General features: G+C 36.7%; 1 protein-coding gene across 1 annotated transcript in view; it reads right to left on the reverse strand.

Annotated features, from left to right (window-relative positions):
- Positions 1 to 19,589: 19,589 nt before the first annotated feature.
- The window catches only part of RAD51C (RAD51 paralog C), an 89,607-nt gene continuing 88,775 nt past the window's right edge, over positions 19,590 to 20,421 (reverse strand). Inside the window, exon 8 of the mRNA XM_064582677.1 lies at positions 19,590 to 19,623. Coding sequence (XP_064438747.1) covers positions 19,605 to 19,623 — 19 coding nt within the window. The 3' untranslated portion in view covers positions 19,590 to 19,604. The remainder of the gene's footprint in view (positions 19,624 to 20,421) is intronic.

Consider the following 20,421-nt stretch of genomic DNA (forward strand, 5'->3'; position numbering starts at 1 on the left):
TTGCTCAAGGTATTTATAAGTCTAACACATAGGGAAGACTTGAAAACTTGTAAACAATCAATTGTGGTATAAAGTAGGATACAGTGTCATGTCCTCGAAAGAAAAAAAGCAAAATAAAAGCTCAAGGAGAGAGATATACTTAAATTGGAATCTTCTATGAACATTTCAGAGAGGAAGTGGACTTAAAATGGCTCCCCCAAAATAAACACAGGTAGAAAGGAGAGGGAAGGCTAATGTGGGGAAAAGGAAAGGTACATGCAAAGAAAAACGCAAAGGTAGAAATAAAAATGGTGTGGGGAAGAAGCAGGAAAAAAGACAACTGTTAGGTATGACCAGAGTAGAGAATTACTTCCTGGACCACATTAAAATGAAATTAGGCAGAAAATTCATGTGGGGAGTAATGGAAAATAAAATGGGTAAGGATGACAAAGGATATTGACAGAATAACAGATTTCATCTGAGCCTTAGCTTTCTTTCAGGAGGTAGACCCACCTCTGTGTTCCTTGGCATCAGTCCCTCTCATCACCTGCCTAACCTCTGTGTATGTGATGTGGTCTATTATGATTAAGTTCCCAAAGCCCAAAGGCTCAGTGCTTACCTGTGACCTCTGGAATGAAAATAATGCCCCATTCACATAGGTCCTGAGTGTGCATATTACATCAATCCAGAAAACCTGGAATTTTGTGCTTCAACAGAATGAAACATTCCTATATAAGGTGGAATGTTTTTCTCCTAGTGAAGTAATGGAGTTATAGACTTCTTTGAAGAATCTAATAAAAGTTCTTCATCCTTACTGCAGCAGATACAAAGCACATATGCCATGTACTGGGAATAGAGCTAAGAACAGGACAGATACAGTTCTCTGCTTTCATGAAATGTATAGTTGAGCAGGAAAGACAAAACATTATTAAACAATTATAGGCTGCCTTCTCTGATCATCTAAATTAGGTTTTCCCTTCATTCCTGTTTTTATCATAATCTGATAATCTGTGATACTTTCTATTTCCATTCTATTATCTACTACTGAGTTAACAAGCTACTCCTAAATGTAGCAATGTATTAGCTTAAAACAGTTCATATACTCTCTCTCTCTCTCTCAGGTTGGCAATGCCCAGCTGTGTAGTTCCCACTTTATCTTCTAACATGTGCTTGCAGTCAGATGGCACTGGAGGATGAAGTCATCTATAGGCTCAGCTAGCAGGGAAGCCTGGGTGGCTCAGTGGGTTAAGCCTGTCTTTAGCTCAGGTCATGATCCCAGGGTCCTGGGATTAAGCCCCAAGTTGGGCTCCCTCTTCGACGGGAAGTGTGCTTCTCTCTCTGCCCCTCCCCCTCCCCATGCTGTCTCTCTCTCTCTCTCAAAATAATAAAATAAAATAAAATAAAATAAAATAAAATAAAATAAAATAAAATAAAATAAAATAAAATAAAATAAAGGCTCAACTGGTCTGGATGTTCAACATGGCTCACGCATATGCCCAGTTGATGCTACCAAAACTCAGCTGGGGCTGTGCCGTACCTACACAAGATCTCTCCACGTGGCTTGAGTTTCTCATAATATAGTGGTTGGGTTTTGAGAAGGATCATCCAAAGAGAAAATATTCTAAAAGACCCAGATAGAATCTGCAGAGCTCCTTAAGATTTGTTTCAAAAGTTCCAAAACATCACTTCTGCCACATTCTTTTGGTCAAGGTATTAAGGACAACCCAGATTCAAAAAGAGAATTAGACTCTACTTCTTGACATGAAAAATAGCATGCATGTATACAAAGGGAAGGAATTGATCATGTCCACCACAGACCACCATGATTGAACATTTGTTTGGTATCTGCCCTTCCTACCTCTTTTATTATTATTATATTTTTAGATTTTATTTGACAGCGAGAGAGGGAATACAAGCAGGGGGAGTGGGAGAGGGAGAAGCAGGTTTCCCGCCGAGCACGGAGCCCAATGCGGGTCCCGATCCCAGATCATGACCCGAGCCCAAGGCAGACGTTCAATGACTGAGCCACCCAGGCGCCCCTTTCCTACCTCTTTTAAAGCAGGAAGCATATCTGCCTTTTTCAATGCTATGTACACCACAGTGTCTGGCACATAATAAGCTCTCAATTAAGTGTTTGCTGAATATTTCATTTCTTCAATAAAAATTTCCCAAGTACCCAAGAACCACCACACATTATGCTAGAATGAAAATTCTATAGTGCCCACCTTTAAGAAATTTACTTTCTGGTAGCAAAAACAAAACAAACACGCAAAACTCTGAAACTGGACCACTATCTTACACCACAAACAAAAGTTAACTTAAAACGGTTAGACTTGAATGAAAGACCTGAAACCACAAAACTCCTGGAAGAAAACCCAGGTGGTTAGCTCCTTGACAAAGGTCTTGAAGATAATTTTTTGGATTTGACACCAAAAGCAAAAACAACAGAAGCAAAAATAAACCAATGGGGCTACATCAAACTAAAAAGCTTCTGCATTGCAAAGAAAACCATCAACAGGGGCGCCTGGGTGGCTCAGTTGGTTAAGCGACTGCCTTCGGCTTGGGTCATGATCCTGGAGTCCCGGAATCGAGTCCCACATCGGGTTCCCTGCTCGGCGGGGGGTCTGCTTCTCCCTCTGACCCTCCTCCCTCTCATGCTCTCTGTCTCTCATTCTCTCTCTCTCAAATAAATAAATAAAATCTTTAAAAAAAAAAAAGAAAGAAAAAAAGAAAACCATCAACAAAAAGGCAACCTACAGAATAAAAGAAAGTATTTGCAAATCATATATCTAATAAGGAGTTAATATCCAAAGTATATAAAGAACTCTTACAACTCAACAGCAAAAAAACAATCCAATTTAAAAATGGGCGGAGAGGGATGCCTAGGTGGTTCCGTTGGTTAAGCATCCGAGTCCTGATCTCAGCTCAGGTCTTGGTCTCAGGGTTGTGAGTTCAAGCCCTGTGATGGGCTCCATGCTGGTCATGGAGCCTACTTAAGGGGAAAAAAAAAAAAGACTCTCTTTTGGGACGCCTGGAGGCTCAGTTGGTTAAGCATCCAACTCTTGATCTTAGTGTCGTGAGTTCAAGCAACACACTGGGCTCCATACCCAGTGTGGGGGGTGGGGGGGAAGAAAGGTAGGGGCACCTGGGCGGCTCAGTCAGTTAAGCATCTGCCTTTCGCAGGTCATGATCCCAGGCCCTGCATCAGGCTCCCTGATCAGCAGGGAGTCTGCTTCTCCCTCTCGCTCTGCCCCTCCCCGCTTGTGCTCTTTCACTCAGAAATAAAATATTTTTAAAAAAAGGTAAAAATGGGCAGAAGATCTGAACACACAATGTTCCAAAGAAGACACAGATGGCCATCAAAACCATGAGATACCACCTCACATTTTCTAGAAAGGCTATTATCAAAAAGACAAATAACAAGTGTTAGTCAGGATGTGGAGAAAAGGTAACTCTTGTACACTTCACATTCTCAGTGAGAATGTAAATTGGTGCACCACTACGGAAAACAGGTTGGAGGTTGCTCAAAATATTAAAAGTAGAACTACCATATGATCCAGCAATTGCACTTCTGAGTATTTATCCTAAGGGGAAAAAAACACTAACTTAAAAGGTATATGCACCCCCATGTTCATTACAGCATGATTTATAGGTTTATGATAGCCAAGACATTGTAGCAATCTCAGTATCCACTGATGGATGAATGGATAAATAAAATGTGGTACACACACACACACACACACACACCAGAATATTATTCAGCCATAAAAAAAGAAATCTTGCCATTTACAATAATATGGATGGATCTTGAGGGCACTGTGTTAAGTAAAATAAGTCGGATAAAGACAAATACTGTGTGATCTCACTTATATATGGAATCAAAAACAAAAACCAAAAAAAAAAAAAAATACTTATACAGAGAACAGATTGGTGGTTGCCAGAGGCAGAGTTGGGGGGCGCACTATAGGATCATAGCTGATTCTTTTTTGATACATCGTACAGTGAAACAGAGGTTAGCTAGTGAATTTTGCAGAGTTCCTGGGATTACCTCAGAGAGAGACACGGTGAAAGCAGTGTAAATTTGAACTACGATCTGTTGTTATGAAAATTCTGAATTTTGAGGATACAAAGGCAACATCACCGAAGCATCTGCCACCTCATTAATTTAGGATTAATTCCAATGATCTGGCTGGTTGGGTGAGCTCTGGGTCATCAGCCATGAGTAAATTTACCAAAAATCATTTTATCTAAAGGCCGATTGGCTGAATTCACTTTAACTCTTCAGTTGATAGGATTTGCCTTCATATAGCATATAGAGGAATGTTCAATTTGCTTGCCCTAACTCCCTGCTACTGCCACCAGAGACTGAGAAGCAGAGAAAGGAAGAACGAGGCTTAAAGTTTCAAAGTCTCACTGATAATGCATTTATTGCAATTATATTCTTAAATACAAAAACTTCTCAACACCAGCAAGGAACTAGAGCAAAAACAAATTGAACATTCTTTTAAATGTTACTAAGAACATGAAAACTGATCAACTAACTCTAGTTAAAAGGAAGCAATTCAGGGAATTGGCATTTTGGTGAAACGGACTGCTTCTGCTAAGTAAATGTACCATTATTCCTTCACAATTACGTACAAATCCCTCTTGAAGCTACACCTTGATGAGTACTATTCTACCGGATTGAAGAGACTCATTCTTCTGTCTAGGGCATACAAATAACTCCAGTCGCCTTGTTCATCTTGAGGAAATAGTCTCTTTGGATGAAAATCAAGGAAAGAAAGACTTTAAGCAGTGATGTGCTGAAAGACTGCAAAAATAGAAACCGGGAATGAGTTTGTATAAAGAACTGGCATTTTCATGTTTTAAAGAAAACAGCTATCTCTGAATGTGACAGAAACCATTTTTTTCAGACTAGTAGCATTTCAAAATTACTGTTTCTTTTTAAGCATCATTTTATTCTTTTTTTATTTTTTTAAAGATTTTATTTATTTATTTGACAGAGAGATAGAGCCAGAGAGCACAAGTGGAGGGAACTTAACCATCTGAGCCACCTGAGTGCGCCAGCATCATTTTATTCTTATAATTGTGATTTTCCTCTTCATATTTCAGGCTATAGCAGTAATTATGAGTTGTAGATAATTATTTCAAATACTAAATACATTTAATAATTCTACAATTGAAATAGCTATAATAGCTGAACACTATTAAATATACATTATATAGGACTTTGATGTCTTGATCAGAAATGCTATTGTGCATATTCTCCCCAAAACACTAAAATTTATCTTTACAATATCAAGAAGTTTTGATTTACATTTAAATATTAAAGATTTCTAATTCATTTTCCATTTCCTTTCTTATTAAAACATTTGTTCATTGAGCATTTGTTCAACAATTTTTTCAAAGATTTATTTATTTTGAGAGAGAGAGCACACGAATGGGAGTAGGGGCAGAGGGAGACGGGTTGAGAGAAGTAGACTCCCCGCTGAGCAAGGAGCCAGATGCCAGGCTCAATCCACAACCCCAAGATCTTGATCTGAGCCAAAATCAAGAGTTGGGTGGTTAGTTGTTAAGTGTCTGCCTTCGGCTCAGGTCATGATCCCCAGGGTCCTGGGATCGAGCCCTGTATCAGGCTCCCTGCTCCGCGGGAAGCCTGCTTCTCCCTCTCCCACTCCCCCTGCTTGTGTTCCCTCTCTCACTGTGTCTCTCTCTATCAAATTAATAAATAAAATCTTTTTAAAAAAAAAGAGTCAGATGCTTAACCAACTGAGCCACCCAGATGCCTAAGTGAAACAAATTCTGTATTGGTTATGTATGCTCTCTGGACCCTTAGAAATAGCAATGTTACACAAAATAATATGATTAGTTCAAGTGTTCCAAGAATAATAAATTATTAAATCTATAGGGAAAATCTCAGTCTTTAGATTCCTATTTAAAAAAAAACATATTTTGGGCCAATAATGCATTGATACTTAACAACTCATGTCTATTCAGAGAACTTCTGCACAAAACACCCAACCTAATACAGTTTACTACTGAAGGAATCTTGCCATTATAATTGCTTATGCTCAATCTAAGAGCCAGTTGAATTTGGAGTCACACAGTCTTGTATGACCTCTTTGCCATTTATTAGTTAAACCACTTTGGGCAAGTTACCAAACTTTTCTGAGCCTTGAATCCCTTATGTAATAGATTTTGTAGGAGAATTAAATACAACTATGCACACGAACTATTTGGCACATTTCCTGACCCACAGTCAGAGGTATCATTGTTATATTCAATGAGCCAACAGCAACACACACACACACACACACACACACACACAGAATTCCCCAAATCAAAATTATATAACTAGTCTCTAGTTGATTTTCAGTATACATTTGGAAGAAATCTTTCCAGAAATTTATCTAAGGAGATTATCCAACAGAAGGCTAATAGTTTATGCACAAAGATTATAAATGCAATGTTACTTAAATAATAGAATAAACTAAAATATTCTAAATAAGACACTAATTAAATACAGCCTGCAGATGGAACATTAGGAAACATCAAAAGAATAATGTGGAAGGGGCACCTGAGTGGTGTAGTTGGTTGAGTGTCCAACTCTTGGTTTTGGCTCAGGTCGTGATCTCAGGGTCATGAGACACAGCCCTACGTAAGGCTCTGCGCTGGGCACAGAGTCTGCTTGAGATTCTCTCTCTCCCACCTGTGCTCTCTCGTGCACTCTCTCAAATAAATAAATCTTAAAAAAAAAATTGGGGGGTGGTGGGTGGCTCAGTCGGTTAAGCATCTGACTCTCAATTTTGGCTCAGGTCATGATCTCAGGCTCTTGGGATCGAGTCCGTGTCAGGCTCTGCACTCAGCAAGGAGTCTGCTTGTCCCTCTCCCGCTGTTCCTCCCCAGCCCCCCCTAAAATAAATAAAATCTTTAAAAAAAATAAAAATAATCTGGAAATCTATAATCTATATAGCAATATGGAAAGTATCATATGTTCATATATTAAGTGAAAAAGACAAAATAAATAATATACTATGATTGCAATTCTACAAAATTTGTATTTTATGAAAGGGGGACTAAAAGGGAATACACAAATTAGTGAAGTTGTATTAAGAATGGAAGAATTATGCGTTACTTTCTCCATCTTCCACAGATTTTATATTTTTACTAAAAATATACATTATAGGGCCGCCTGGGTGGCTCAGTCGTTAAGCGTCTGCCTTCGGTTCAGGTCATGATCCCAGGGTCCTGGGATCAAGCCCCGCATTGGGCTCCCTGCTCAGCAGGAAGCCTGCTTCTCCCTCTCCCCCACTTGTGTTCCCTCTCTCGCTGTCTCTCTAATAAATAAAATCTTTAAAATATATATATGTACATTATACTATTTCTTTAAAAATCTGAGTGCTAACACAACTCAATGGGGAAAGGAAGACTTTTTCAATAAATGGTGCCAGGACAACTGGATATCCACATGTGAAAGAATTAAGTTGGACCCCTATCCCTACCATACATGAAAATTAACTCAAGAGGCACCTGGGAGGCTCAGTCAGTTAAGCGTCTGCCTTCATGTCAGGTCATGATCCCAGGATCCTGGAATCGAGCACCGCATCAGGCTCCCTGCTTAGCGGGGAGTCTGCTTCTCCCTCTCCCTCTGCCTCCTCCCCCTGCTCATGCTCTGTCTCTATCTCTCTCTCAAATAAATAAAATCTTAAAAAAAAAAAAAAAGAAAATTAACTCAAAATGGATTGTAGAACTAAATACAAGAGCTAAAACTATAAAACACTTAGGAGAAAACATAGGAGTAAATCTTCATGACCCTGAGTTAGACAACACCAAAACCGCAAGTGATAAAAGAAAAAATATATAAATTGGACTATATAAAAATTTAAAACTTATGTGCAAATGATACCATCAATAAAGTGAAAACAACCCACAGAAAAGAAAATATTTTCAGATCATATATCTGATAAGAAACTTGTATCCAGGGGCACTCAGTCAGAAAAGCATGAGCCTTCATTTCTGGATCATGAGTTTGAGTCCCATGTTGGGTATAGAGATTACTAAAAATAAAAACTTAAAAGAAATCTGTGTCCAAAATATATAAAGATCTCTTACAACTCAATAATAAAAGACAAGTAACCCAAGTAAAACACGGTAAAGGATTTGAATAGCTATTCCTCCAAGGAAGATATATAAATGGCCAAAAGTGTATGAAAAGATGCAAAACCAATACATTCAAAACTCATTTGAACTAAAAACCCTCTATAGCGGGGCAGTTGGGTGGCTCAGTCAGTTAAGTGTCCAACTCTTGATTTTGGCTCAGGTCATGACCTCAGGGTCATGAGATTGAGCCCCACATCAGGCTCTGTGCTCAGTGCCAAGTCTCTTTGAGACTCTCTCTTCCTCTCCCTCTGCCCCTCCCCCTGCTTGTGTGCTCAAATAAATAAAATCTTAAAAAAAACACCTCCCTATAGCAACCTTACTATAGGTAGTAAAGGTAGTAAATTAACCTTTCTCAAATACTACACATACATACTACTGCCTCTCAGAGCTACTTTATGGCTCAGATTAAGTCTAATCCTTTTATTACATGACAAAAAACTGACACTACTGTCATTTGGACATATGCCAATTTCCCCAATGGGCTACCTAAATCTGAATACATGCCAGGTGTGGCCTAACCAACCTTTGTTGTTTAGAAAACTGTAATTAATCAAATTTTGCCAGGGAAATCATGCTTCTGATTCATATTAAGTTTACCAACAGTAACATTCCCTTTGTCATAAATGTTCCCATTAGATTGTTTCATCAGTTCTTTCAACTGATTTTTTAACCCAAATCAGCATTATATATTTAGTTATACTAAATTTCTTATCTAAACCAATCTATTAAGTCCTTGTTTTTTAAGATTTATTTATTTGACAGAGAGAGAGAGAGAATGCACAAGCAGGGGCGGCGGGAGAAGGAGAAGCAGGCTTCCCGCGGGGCAGGGAGCTGGATGTGGGGCTCCATCCCAGGACCCTGGGATCATGACCTGAGCTGAAGGCAGATGCTTAACTGACTGAGCCACCCAGGCGCCCTAAGTTGTTGCTACAGACTTCCTAATTATAGTCCTTGCCTGCATAAAAATCTATCAAGCTTTGTGTCATTTCTGAATTTGATTAATATGCTGTCAATGTCCTTACTTGTTGCTCACTTCCATTCTTCCTAATCTCAATAATTCCTCAAAGTTTAGCTTTCTCACCTACAAATTCTCACAGCATGCTCAGATTTAATTAATTCAGGTTAAGAAACAAAGTCATATCGAACAATTAGATGCTTTCTTAATTTCATCTATATTGGACTTGAGTTCTCCTTCACTAAGCTATTTTTTTTATTACAGCATAAAGAATGTTCTCCTTGACAGAAAATATGTAAACAAAGTAGGAGCTATTAATATTAAGTAGGCATTTATCTTCTTTATTCTTGTTTCTGAATAGAATTGTAAAATCTTAAAATTGTCTTAGCATATTCCCCATATCTGTAAATTCTGGATTTTAGCTGTTCTGACATTTAAATGTTTATGTCACTTTTCTATATTCATCTTCTATAAATATCCTTTTAAAACCTGAACTAAGATTGCACCAAGTGGAGTTAAAATAGTTTTAGTTGCTTTTGCCTTTTTAAAAAACTCATTACTGGGCGCCTGGGTGGCTCAGTTGGTTAAGCGACTGCCTTCGGCTCAGGTCATGATCCCAGGGTCCTGGGATCGAGTCCTGCATCAGGCTCCCGGCTCGGCGGGGAGCCTGCTTCTCCCTCTGACCCTATCCCCTCTCATGCTGTTTCTCTCTCTCTCTCTCTCAAATAAATAAATAAATAATTTTTAAAAATAAAATAAAATAAAAAACTCATTACTAAAATCTATAATTGTATAATTTCACAATTATTTTTGAGTGTTCCTCAACTTCCTAGTCTTAGGTTATAAGGTCATGACTGTATTTTTTGTTCACTTTTTTAAAGTTTTCTTCCTACAATGTAGATTACGTAAGTATGTGACTACTTCTGGAATTCTCATTCTTAGCTATAACAAACTCCATAATGATAGAGTCACTCTGTCTCCAAAGGTTTCTTTCATTCCTACCCACTAAGCAATTCTTCCTCATTGGCTATAAATAGATTCAGAGCAGCAGTATCCTTCATTGTACACTTAACCTCCCCCTAAGTTATTTTTACTAAACAAATAACATTTTCTGATAAAAAAAATTAAAACACTGTAAATAGAAAAAGTTTTAAAATATATCTGAAATCTCAACATCCAAAGAAAAGCATTGCTAATAATTTGGTGTATATTCTTCAAGACTTTTTCTTAAACACATACATATTTCCCCCTTACATTCTGAAACAGAAAACTTCAACAAGGCAAGAATTTGTCAAAAACCCACTACTATGTTTCAGACAAACTGGGTTGGCCATGAAGTCTGCTGAGATATCTTCACTTTTGTTAAATGTTTTCCTACCCAACATCTACCTTTACTCCAACTTAAAATCTTATGGTCATGCTCTAGCCATCTACATTTACCATCAATGCAAACATTTTAACAAAATTAGAACTCCTGTCAGAAACTCACTAATCTTGCTAATTATGAGTTGCTTAGTTATCATAAGTATAATTAGATATACCAATTTTAAGTAGCTAAATGGAATAGTAGTATCAATACAAAAATTAATTCTCAAAGAATAAACATAAAAAGCTATAAACATTCTGAGGAAAACATAAGAAAATAGGTGGGAAGGTTAGTTATACCCTTTAGATAGAACATGACTCAAATTCCAGAAGCCATAAAGAAAAAAAAAAAGGTGATTTGATCAAGTACAAAAACAAACTTCTATACAGAAAAAGATTCCATAAAAGTTTCAAAAGATGGGTCATCTGGGTGACACAGCCGGTTAAGTGTCCAACTCTCGATTTTGGCTCAGGTCATGATCTTAGGGTCATGAGATCAAGCCCCAGGCTCTGTGCTCAGTGCAGAGACCCTCTCCCTCTTCCTCTGCCCCAGCATGTGCACTCTCAAATAAATAAATAAATCTTTAAAAAAAATAAAGTTTCAAAAGATAATTTATAGACTGGGAGAAGCCATTTGCAACATGTAACATTCAAGAGACTAATATCCATTACACATAAAGATTTCCTACAAATCAGTAACAAAGATAAATACAAATATACAAAAGGATATAAATAAGCATTCACAGGAGAAATACAAATCACCAATAAACAAATTAAAAGATGCTAAACCCATACATTCAAATTGAACAGATATGTTTTGCTCATCAGATTGGCAAAAACTGAGGTTGAAAATATCCGTATTACCAACAACCAAAATGAAAAGGCAACCTAGTAAATGGGAGAAGATATTTGTTATATATGATATGTCAGTAAGGGGTTAATATCCAGAATATATAAAGAGCACATACAACTTAACACTAAAAAAAGACACAAGCCAATTTAAAAATGGGCAGAGGAACGGAATAGACATTTTTCCAAAACAGACATAAATATGGCTGACAGACACATGAAAAGATGCTTAACATCACTAATCACCACGGAAATACAAATCAAAAACATTATGAGATATCACCTCATATCTGTCAGAATGGCTAAAAAGAAAAAAAAAATCACAACAAGTGTTGACAAGGATATTGGAGAAAAAGGAATCCTCATACACTGTTAGTGGGAATGTAAACTGGTGCAGCAACTATAGAAAAAAATAAAGTTCCTCAAAAAAGTAAAAATAGAACTATCAAAAGATCCAGCAATTCCACTTCTGGGTATTTACCCCCCAAAAATAAAAACACTAATTTGAAAAGACATATGCATCCCTATGTTCACTGCAGAATTATTTACAATAGCCAAAAAATGGAAGCAATCTAAGTATCAATAGATAAATGGATAAAGAAATGCATGTGTTGTGTATACACACAATGGAATATTATTCAATCATAAAGAATTATGAAATCTTGCCATTTGCAACATGGATGGACCTAGAGGATACTATGCTAAGTGAAATAAGTCAGAGAAAGAAAATATCAGATGATTTCACTTACATGTGAAACAAACAAACAGAAAAGGATCTCCTAAATACAGAGAACTGGAGGTTGCTAGAGGGAGGGGGTGAGACAATGGGTGAAATAGGTGAAGGAGATTAAGAGGCACAAACTTCCAGTTATAAAATAAATAAATCCTAGGGATATAAAGCATAGCATAAGCAATGTAGTCAATGAGATTATAATAACTATGTATGTGACAAATGGTAACTAGACTTAATGTAGTAATCATTTTGTAATGTATATAAATGGAAAATCACTACATTATACACCTGAAACTAATATAATATTGTATGTCAACTATACTACTTAAAAAAAAGAAAAAAGAAAATATCCAGTGTTAATAGGATGGGGAAATCTTTTCCCTCATATACTATTACACGTACAAACTGATATAAACTTTCTGAACAGTAATTTGAAGAATTAAATGACATTTTTTAATGTGCATACCCTATATTCCAACAGTCTTAATTCCAGCAATTTATTCTACAATATATTCAAATGTGCACAAAGATATATGTATAAGAATGGCCACTGCATGGATATGTAATGTACAGCATGGGGAATATAGTCAATAATATTGTGTTGACTTTGTGTGGTGGCAGAGGGTAAGCAGACTTACTATGGTGATCATGAATGAATGCATAGAAAAATCTTAAAGTCATTTTGAAATATATAAACATACCAAATCAACATGTTGTACACCCTAAGCTTATACAATATTGTATCAATTATATCTCAATAAAGCTGGTGGGAAAATTAACCAAAACACGAAATGTCCAGGACCAATGTAAGGAAAGTTATTAAACTCTACTGGGGGCCATAAAAATAACTTTAATAATTTAAGAATGCATCTCATCTTTGCATGGAGAAAAAGAAAACGTGAAAGGACATGTATCAAACTGATAAAGAACTTTTACATCGTATCAGTTTAGCAACAATTTATTACAACCAGTATGAATTACTTGGTAAATACGCTCTCATGTACTTTTAAATACTTATACCCACTGAGCAAAAATTGGAAAAAAACAAATTTGTCAAAATAAAAGGGGTATTACCAAATTACAGAATACTGATACAAGAGAATAGTACTTTTCCAACTTCAGGATGCAACTCATTACTGAAATGCAGAATCAGTTTGGAGGGAAGGATGTGACAAACCTATTTAAAAAAAAAAAAATGCATCAAAGAAAAAAGTCACAAGAGGAAAAAAAAAACAAGCCTATTTCAAAAAAATAAAAAAAAATCAGAACGCATAGCATTAGTAACTATTGCTTTACAATTTTTTAATACAACTAAATATTTATGTGTAGTCTTGATCACAAAGTAAAATGTATTTACTGTGGATTTTGAGCAAAACAACACTTAGACCCTTAGCAATCTTTTAACATTCTGTTTTCAAGTAACACTTAATGAAAACGCTCACTTGAAAGTGTTAAATGAAAAAAGCAGGGCACAAAACTATATGTATCATATATGTAAGTATGATCTCAAGTTAGTTATAAATATATTTACATAAAAAAGGACTAGAGAAAAATATTCCTAATGAATGGCTATTTTAAGTGGCAAAATACAAGTAATTTTTCTGTTTTTTCATAGTGTCAAACATTCCTACATGAGCATGTGTCTTTTATCTAATCAGAAATAAAAATGGTATTCAAAACATGCTGTTATATACGTTTTAACGCAATTTTTAAAACGTGTAAGCATATATTCATTTATTCAGCAAGTACTTATTGAAAACCTACTATGTACTAAGCATTCAGTATTCTAGGTGTTAAGGATAGGATATTGAGCAAAACAGTCTTTGCCTTCATGGAGCTTAGATACTAGTAGGAAACTCCTATATAGAATAAGTACGTATAGACTAACGTCCTTGTAAATTAATATTCTATTTGAGAAATAGGACATTATCATTCTTTCAATAGTTACTAAATCTCTTATGTACTCTTCTAAAGGTAATTAGGCACTCCTCTTAACTATGCTTGACTCCTCCTAGCCATCAGGTAAAATGGTACTCTACTTTAGTAGCACAATCAAATCTCTGGTTTACATTTTTTAAAAACTTAAATATTGGGGTGCCTGGGTGGCTCAGTTGGTTAAGCGTCTGTCTTTGGCTCTGGTCATGATCCCAGGACCCTGGGATCTAGCTCTCCCCACCCCCAGTCAGGTTCCCTGCTCAGCAGGGAGCCTGCTTATCCCTCTCTCTCTGCCCCCCTACCCCGCTTGTGCTCGCACTCTCTAATAAATAAAATCTTTATTTAAAACAACTTAAATATTTAGAATAAGTTTCATACTTGTGTTAAATTTAGAGAAAAAAAACATCTTGTTCAGGGCGCCTGGGTGGCTCAGTTGTTAAGCATCTGCCTTCAGCTCAGATCATGATCCCAGGGTCCTGGGATAGAGCCCCACATCAGGCTCCCTGCTCCATGGGAAGCCTACTTCTCCCTCTCCCACTCTCCCTGCTTGTGTTCCCTCTCTTGCTGTGTCTCTCTGTCAAATAAATAAATAAAATCTTTAAAAAAAAAATCTTGTGGGGCGCCTGGGTGGCTCAGTTGGTTAAGCGACTGCCTTCAGCTCAGGTCATGATCCCAGGGTCCTGGGATCGAGTCCCGCATCGGGCTCCCTGCTCTGCGGGGAGCCTGCTTCTCCCTCTCCCACTCCCCCTGCTTGTGTTCCCTCTCTCGCTGTGTCTCTCTCTGTCAAATAAATAAATAAAATCTTAAAAAAAAAATAAATAAATAAAAATAAAAATAAAAAAAAAAATCTTGTTCATAAAAAAAGTTCATTCTTTTTCCACTATTAACAAAATATAGATCAAAAAATGAAATATCTTTTACCATGTAAAATTAGTAACCCTTCCTTAAGAGTTCCACAGATAATTCAATCTTCATATTGCTTTTCAATTTACTAGATTATAAATTTACTCTGAAAAAATAAAAATACCTTAATTATGCTATTAAGAGCCATGAAGGGGGGCGCCTGGGTGGCTCAGATGGTTAAGCGTCTGCCTTCGGCTCAGGTCATGATCCCGGGGTCCTGGGATCGAGCCCCACATCGGGCTCCCTGCTCCTTGGGAGCCTGTTTCTCTCTCTCTCTCTCTCTATCTGTCTCTCATGAATAAATAAATAAAATCTTTAAAAAAAAAAAAAAAAAGAGCCATGAAGGAGCACCTGGGTGGCTCTAGTTAGTTAAGCGTCTGCCTTCGGCTCAGGTCATAATCTCAAAGGTCTTGGGATCGAGCCCCACATTGAGCTCCCCGCTGAGTCGGGAGTCTGCTTCTCCCTCTCTCCCCAGCTCCTGTTCTCTCTCTCTCTCTCTCTCAAATAAATTAATAAATCTTTAAAAAAAAAAAAAAGCCACATAATCAAGCATACCCATGATCTTTTTTTTTTTTTTAAGATTTTTTTATTTATTCATTTGAGACAGATACAGAGAGAGAGCATGAGCAGCGGGGAGAGGGAGAGGGAGAGGGAGAAGCAGACTCCCCGCTGAGCCGGGAGCCCAACGTGGGACTTGATCCCAGGACCTAGAGATCATGACCTAAGCCTAAGGCAGACGCCCAACCATCTGAACCACCCAGGCGCCCCACCCATGATCTTCTTATTCAAGATTCCTATATCCCACCTCCTCTTTTTGGAAGCCTTTATTCTGAGGGTAAAAAAACTCTCTTCTTTATTTTCCATTCTGGGTTTCACTCTAATTTAGGTCTCCTCTTCTTTTGAGCTGTCCCAATTATAACAGAGGCTGGTGGTATTCAATTAAACCTTTTAAACAAAGTTAGTGTTTTTTAAACACAAATTAACATGTTAAAACACAGCCTAATATACAGCATTCATAAGTTAGATATTTCTACAAGTTGTTTAAATCACCTCAGCATTTTTGAAACAAAGCAATTAATGACATCTAAAATGACTAATTTATATAATTAAAAATAAGGAAATCACACAGATCAAGAACAAATATTTTATTCACATGTACCACAGAAACATCAATAAAAATGCACTTTTTGTAGAGAAAAACTTTATAGTAACCTTTATCAGAAAGAATATATATTAAACATCTTTTATATATAAATTTTAAATCATAACTATGCAAATTTATCTAGCTTTATTTCATAAAAATCCGTTAAATGTTCCAATAGCTTCCAAAAATTAAAATTACTGGACTTCCATTTGGGCCAATCAGTGCTGAAAGTAAGCATTCCCACACATTTTTTTTTTTTTAACTACAAATGACCATCTAATGTAATCACAAACACCAAAATGATATGCTAAAAGAATCTTTTGACACCCAACTAATTTTAAGTAAAGAAACTTCAATATTACTACATATAGCCAGTAAAAGCAAAAACAGCATTAAGATGATTTTTAAAAGATAATGTTTAGATGTAGGCTGAATTTGTTTAAAATTTTTACTTGGAAACATTTATCTTATTTCTGTAAAATGCTCTTGATAATGACTAAGACAAATTCAAATTAACTGCTAGCTTAGAAAATAATATTACTGTAAAAGTGTTTGAGTGTTGACTATGAAGCTACACCATATGGATTCATATCTTAGCCACTTACCAGCTGAATGAACTTGGAAAAGTTTCTTACTCAGTTTCCTTACCTGTAATGAATGTGTGGTTGATAACAGTGCCTACTTCATTTGGTTGTTGTGAGAATTAAGTGAACTAATATATGCAAAATACCTGGACCAGTGCTCTACAAGCATTACTTGAGTATTTTTTGTCTGTATTACCACTATAAAAACAGCTTAAGTTTATAAAACTATTATATATCACATTAGAAATAAAAGAACGACCTGGATGAAAATCTATAGTGAACTTGCTTCTTACAACTTATCCTAGCCTTTATCAACTTCAACAATGCCAAGATAACCAGCATTTTAGCAACAACTGCATAGTTAAAAAAATCACAGATAAAACCATTCACTGACAAGTAAATCTAAAACACAATGTGTTCTTAAAGAAAGGAAAAATATATATCATTAAATGCTATCTAAACCACACTATTTCAGGGCAGCTGGGTGACTCAGTCAGTTAAGCGTCTGCCTTCGGCTTGGGTCATGATCCCAGGGTCCTGGGATCAAGCCCCACATCAGGCTCCCTGCACCGCGGGAAGCCTGCTTCTCCCTCTCCCACTGCCCCTGCTTGTGTTCCCTCTCTCACTGTGTCTCTGTCAAATAAATAAAAATCTTTTAAAAATAAAATAAAAGGGGCGCCTGGGTGGCTCAGTCGTTAAGCGTCTGCCTTCGGCTTAGGTCATGATCCCAGGGTCCTGGGATCGAGCCCCACATTGAGCCCCGCATCGGGCTCCCTGCTCGGTGGGAGGCCTGCCTCTCCCTCTCTTGCTCCCCCTGCTTGTGTTCCCTCTCTCGCTGTGTCTCGCTCTGTCAAATAAATAAAAATAAAATCTTTAAAAAAAATAAAAATAAAATTAAAATTAAAAAATTAAAAAACCACACTATTTCTTACAATAAAACTCTTAGTCCCAAACTATATTATATGAAGTCATGCCCTAAAAACTTCTATGCATATAGAAACACAAGAATGTGCAGATTAGAACATTCAATATGTCTTTTCTTAGTCTTTAGTTATAAAACCATGGTGCTTTACTTCAAATGTATTCGTAAAACATGGTTATTTTCAAAATTATTTACATCTAAATACGCTTTTTAAAACTGAAAGTTCCAAAACACAGAACATTGATCTTCACTGACATAGAAAAACTTCACTGAAAATATCTTCCTGTTCATTTTTTTCTTCTTATAGTTTATTCCCTGCTTTGTATGAAATGTTTATTTTTAACATTACGCACATTTGCACTTTCATGTAACCTCAATTTTATTTTTTTAATTTATTTTTATTTATTTTTTAAGTAGGCTCCACACCCAACGTGGGGCTTGAACTAATGATCCCGAGATCAAGAGTCACATGCTCTACCGAATGAGCCAGCCAGGCGCCCCTCATGTAACCTCAATTTTCATATGGATTCTTACATTCTCCCTAATGCAGTGGGTTCTCAAACTTTGATGCACATCATAATTACCTAGGGTTTTTATTCAAAACAGAATTCCTGGAACCCGAAGAAATTTTCATTCTGTAAGTGTGGGCAGGAGCACAAGAACCTGCATTTTTAACAAAACATTCCAGATGATTCTTAAGTAGGTAATTCATGTCCAACACTGTAAGAAACACTGCTCTAATGGTTTCATTTATGATATGGATGCTGTGCTTTAATTCACTAAATATTAGTTCAGTGCCTTATATGTACAAAGCTTAGTGCTGTGATCAAACATGAATTTTGCTTTAAGGAAGGTACATACAGTTTAACAGAGGAGATAAAACATGAATATAAATGACATATAAAAAGGAAGGAATTATAATGTCTTCTAAAAAGATTCAGATAAAATACTGGGGAGTTCAGGGAAGGGAATTATTACTCCCAGCTGACCTCTGGGAAATTCTAGTTGTAGATAACATTGAATTTGAAATGAGTGTTGAAGGTTATGTCTTTAGATCGTAATGACAGAAATTAATAATTCTCTCACTGAATTATAAATGTGTCTAATAATAAACATCACTCCTTCTGGCTCAGAAAAACCATTCCCTCCTTCCTGAATTTTATATTTCTAATCTGGGTTACGGTCTTGTGTTGGCCTGTATATCCGTCCAGCAGCTGGATGAGCTTCTCTCTCTCCAAACATGTCTCTGAAAGGATCTGTTTTAGTACTTTTAGTATTTATCCTCTGAAAGATAAGTTCACAAGTAGATACTGATACAGAGAAATATACTTATCCTTTCATAAATCTTTAGGAAGAAAATAGGATTTAAGCATAGTTGAAATGAGAACACTTTAGGCAGTCTTCAGTTCTAAAATCTCCATACAGGTTGGCATCAGGTAGCATGATGAGAGGAAATGATCAGGAAAAAAAAAGAGAGAGATTTCACAATTGAGAAGCCATTGTTCTAAAAGCCAAATAAAGCAAATCACAGGGCAAAAGAAAGAGCATAAGGCTCTTCTGTTTCCTGATTATGGGGCATTTTGTTTAATATTCATGGCATTTCTGTGACTTGTAGTTTTAAAATTCCAGTGTCTTCCCAGAGATTCAGTGAATACAGAATCTACAACGCCCAATATTGACTGAATAAATGAATGAGTGGATGACTTTCAGGTTATTTCTCTGGTCTTTCTTGAGGTGTACCCTTCTCTATTCAGAGAAATAAGAGTCAGCCAGACGAGTCCCAAATGGGCTATGCTTTCTCATCTCTTATGCCTTTGGAATGCTTTTCAGTTCCCTCCTCCTCTTGGCTAATTCCTATTTAGTCTTCTAATCTCTAAAAATGTAAACATCCCCCTTCCACAGTCTAATGTCCTACATTGCCACATCTGCCTCAGTGTCCCCATAAAATGTCCCCTCTGCATCACTGTGTCGTAACTCTTACCAGTATACAGAGGCAGCGAGAGAACAAGCGTTGGAGTCAAACACACTTGAGTTCAAATTCTGATTCCACCACTTACTATGCGACCTTGGAGGAGTTACCTAAACATTAATTTCCTGATTTAAAAATAGAAAATAACAGCATATAATGTGCTTAGTATATCAGCTCATACGTAACAGAATTAACAATTTTTATGGTACTCACATTGTACTGTACTTGCTGGTTAACCTGTCTGACTTTTCCTCTAAACCACATACTTCTTGAGGAAAGGAACATATATTTTATTTCTGTATAAGCAGCATTTAGCACATTGCTTGGCATATAGTAGGTACTTAATGTTTTCTTGATGATTAAATAAATATTACTCCCATTATAGTAAAATTAATTTGCCACCTGAAATCCTTTCTGTAATGAGGTGGAAAACGAATAAGAAAATAAACTCCATTAATATCAGTTTCAAAAAAGGATACTGTCTTTAACTCTAATCATACTATTTTTAGGATTTACTGTTACTTATACATATTACAAAATACTAAATGATTCAATATCTTGTCTGAATATTGGGGGTCATATACGCCTCGGGAACTGAATACCCATAATTTTTTGGTATATATTAACCATAAAATTACCAAGCCACACGTAAGACTATCTTTATTTAGATAACAACTTAAGTTATAATAAATCACTTAAAACCAAGGAAATTCTTAACATAGCAAAGCTTAATTAAAATCTCCCTTTAGGGCACCTGCGTGGCTCAGTCGTTAAGCGTCTGCCTTCGGCTCAGGTCACAATCCCAGGGTCCTGGGATCAAGCCCCGCATTGGGCTCCCTGCTCCACGGGAAGCCTGCTTCTCCCTCTCCCCCTCCCCCTGCTTGTGTTCCCCCCCTCTTGCTGTGTCTCTGTCTGTCAAATAA

The sequence above is a fragment of the Mirounga angustirostris genome, unplaced genomic scaffold (genome assembly GCF_029215605.1).
Source record: "Mirounga angustirostris isolate CCGP_5_RB_7025 unplaced genomic scaffold, mMirAng1.0.hap1 SCAF_17, whole genome shotgun sequence".
In the NCBI taxonomy this organism is placed as follows: domain Eukaryota; kingdom Metazoa; phylum Chordata; class Mammalia; order Carnivora; family Phocidae; genus Mirounga; species Mirounga angustirostris.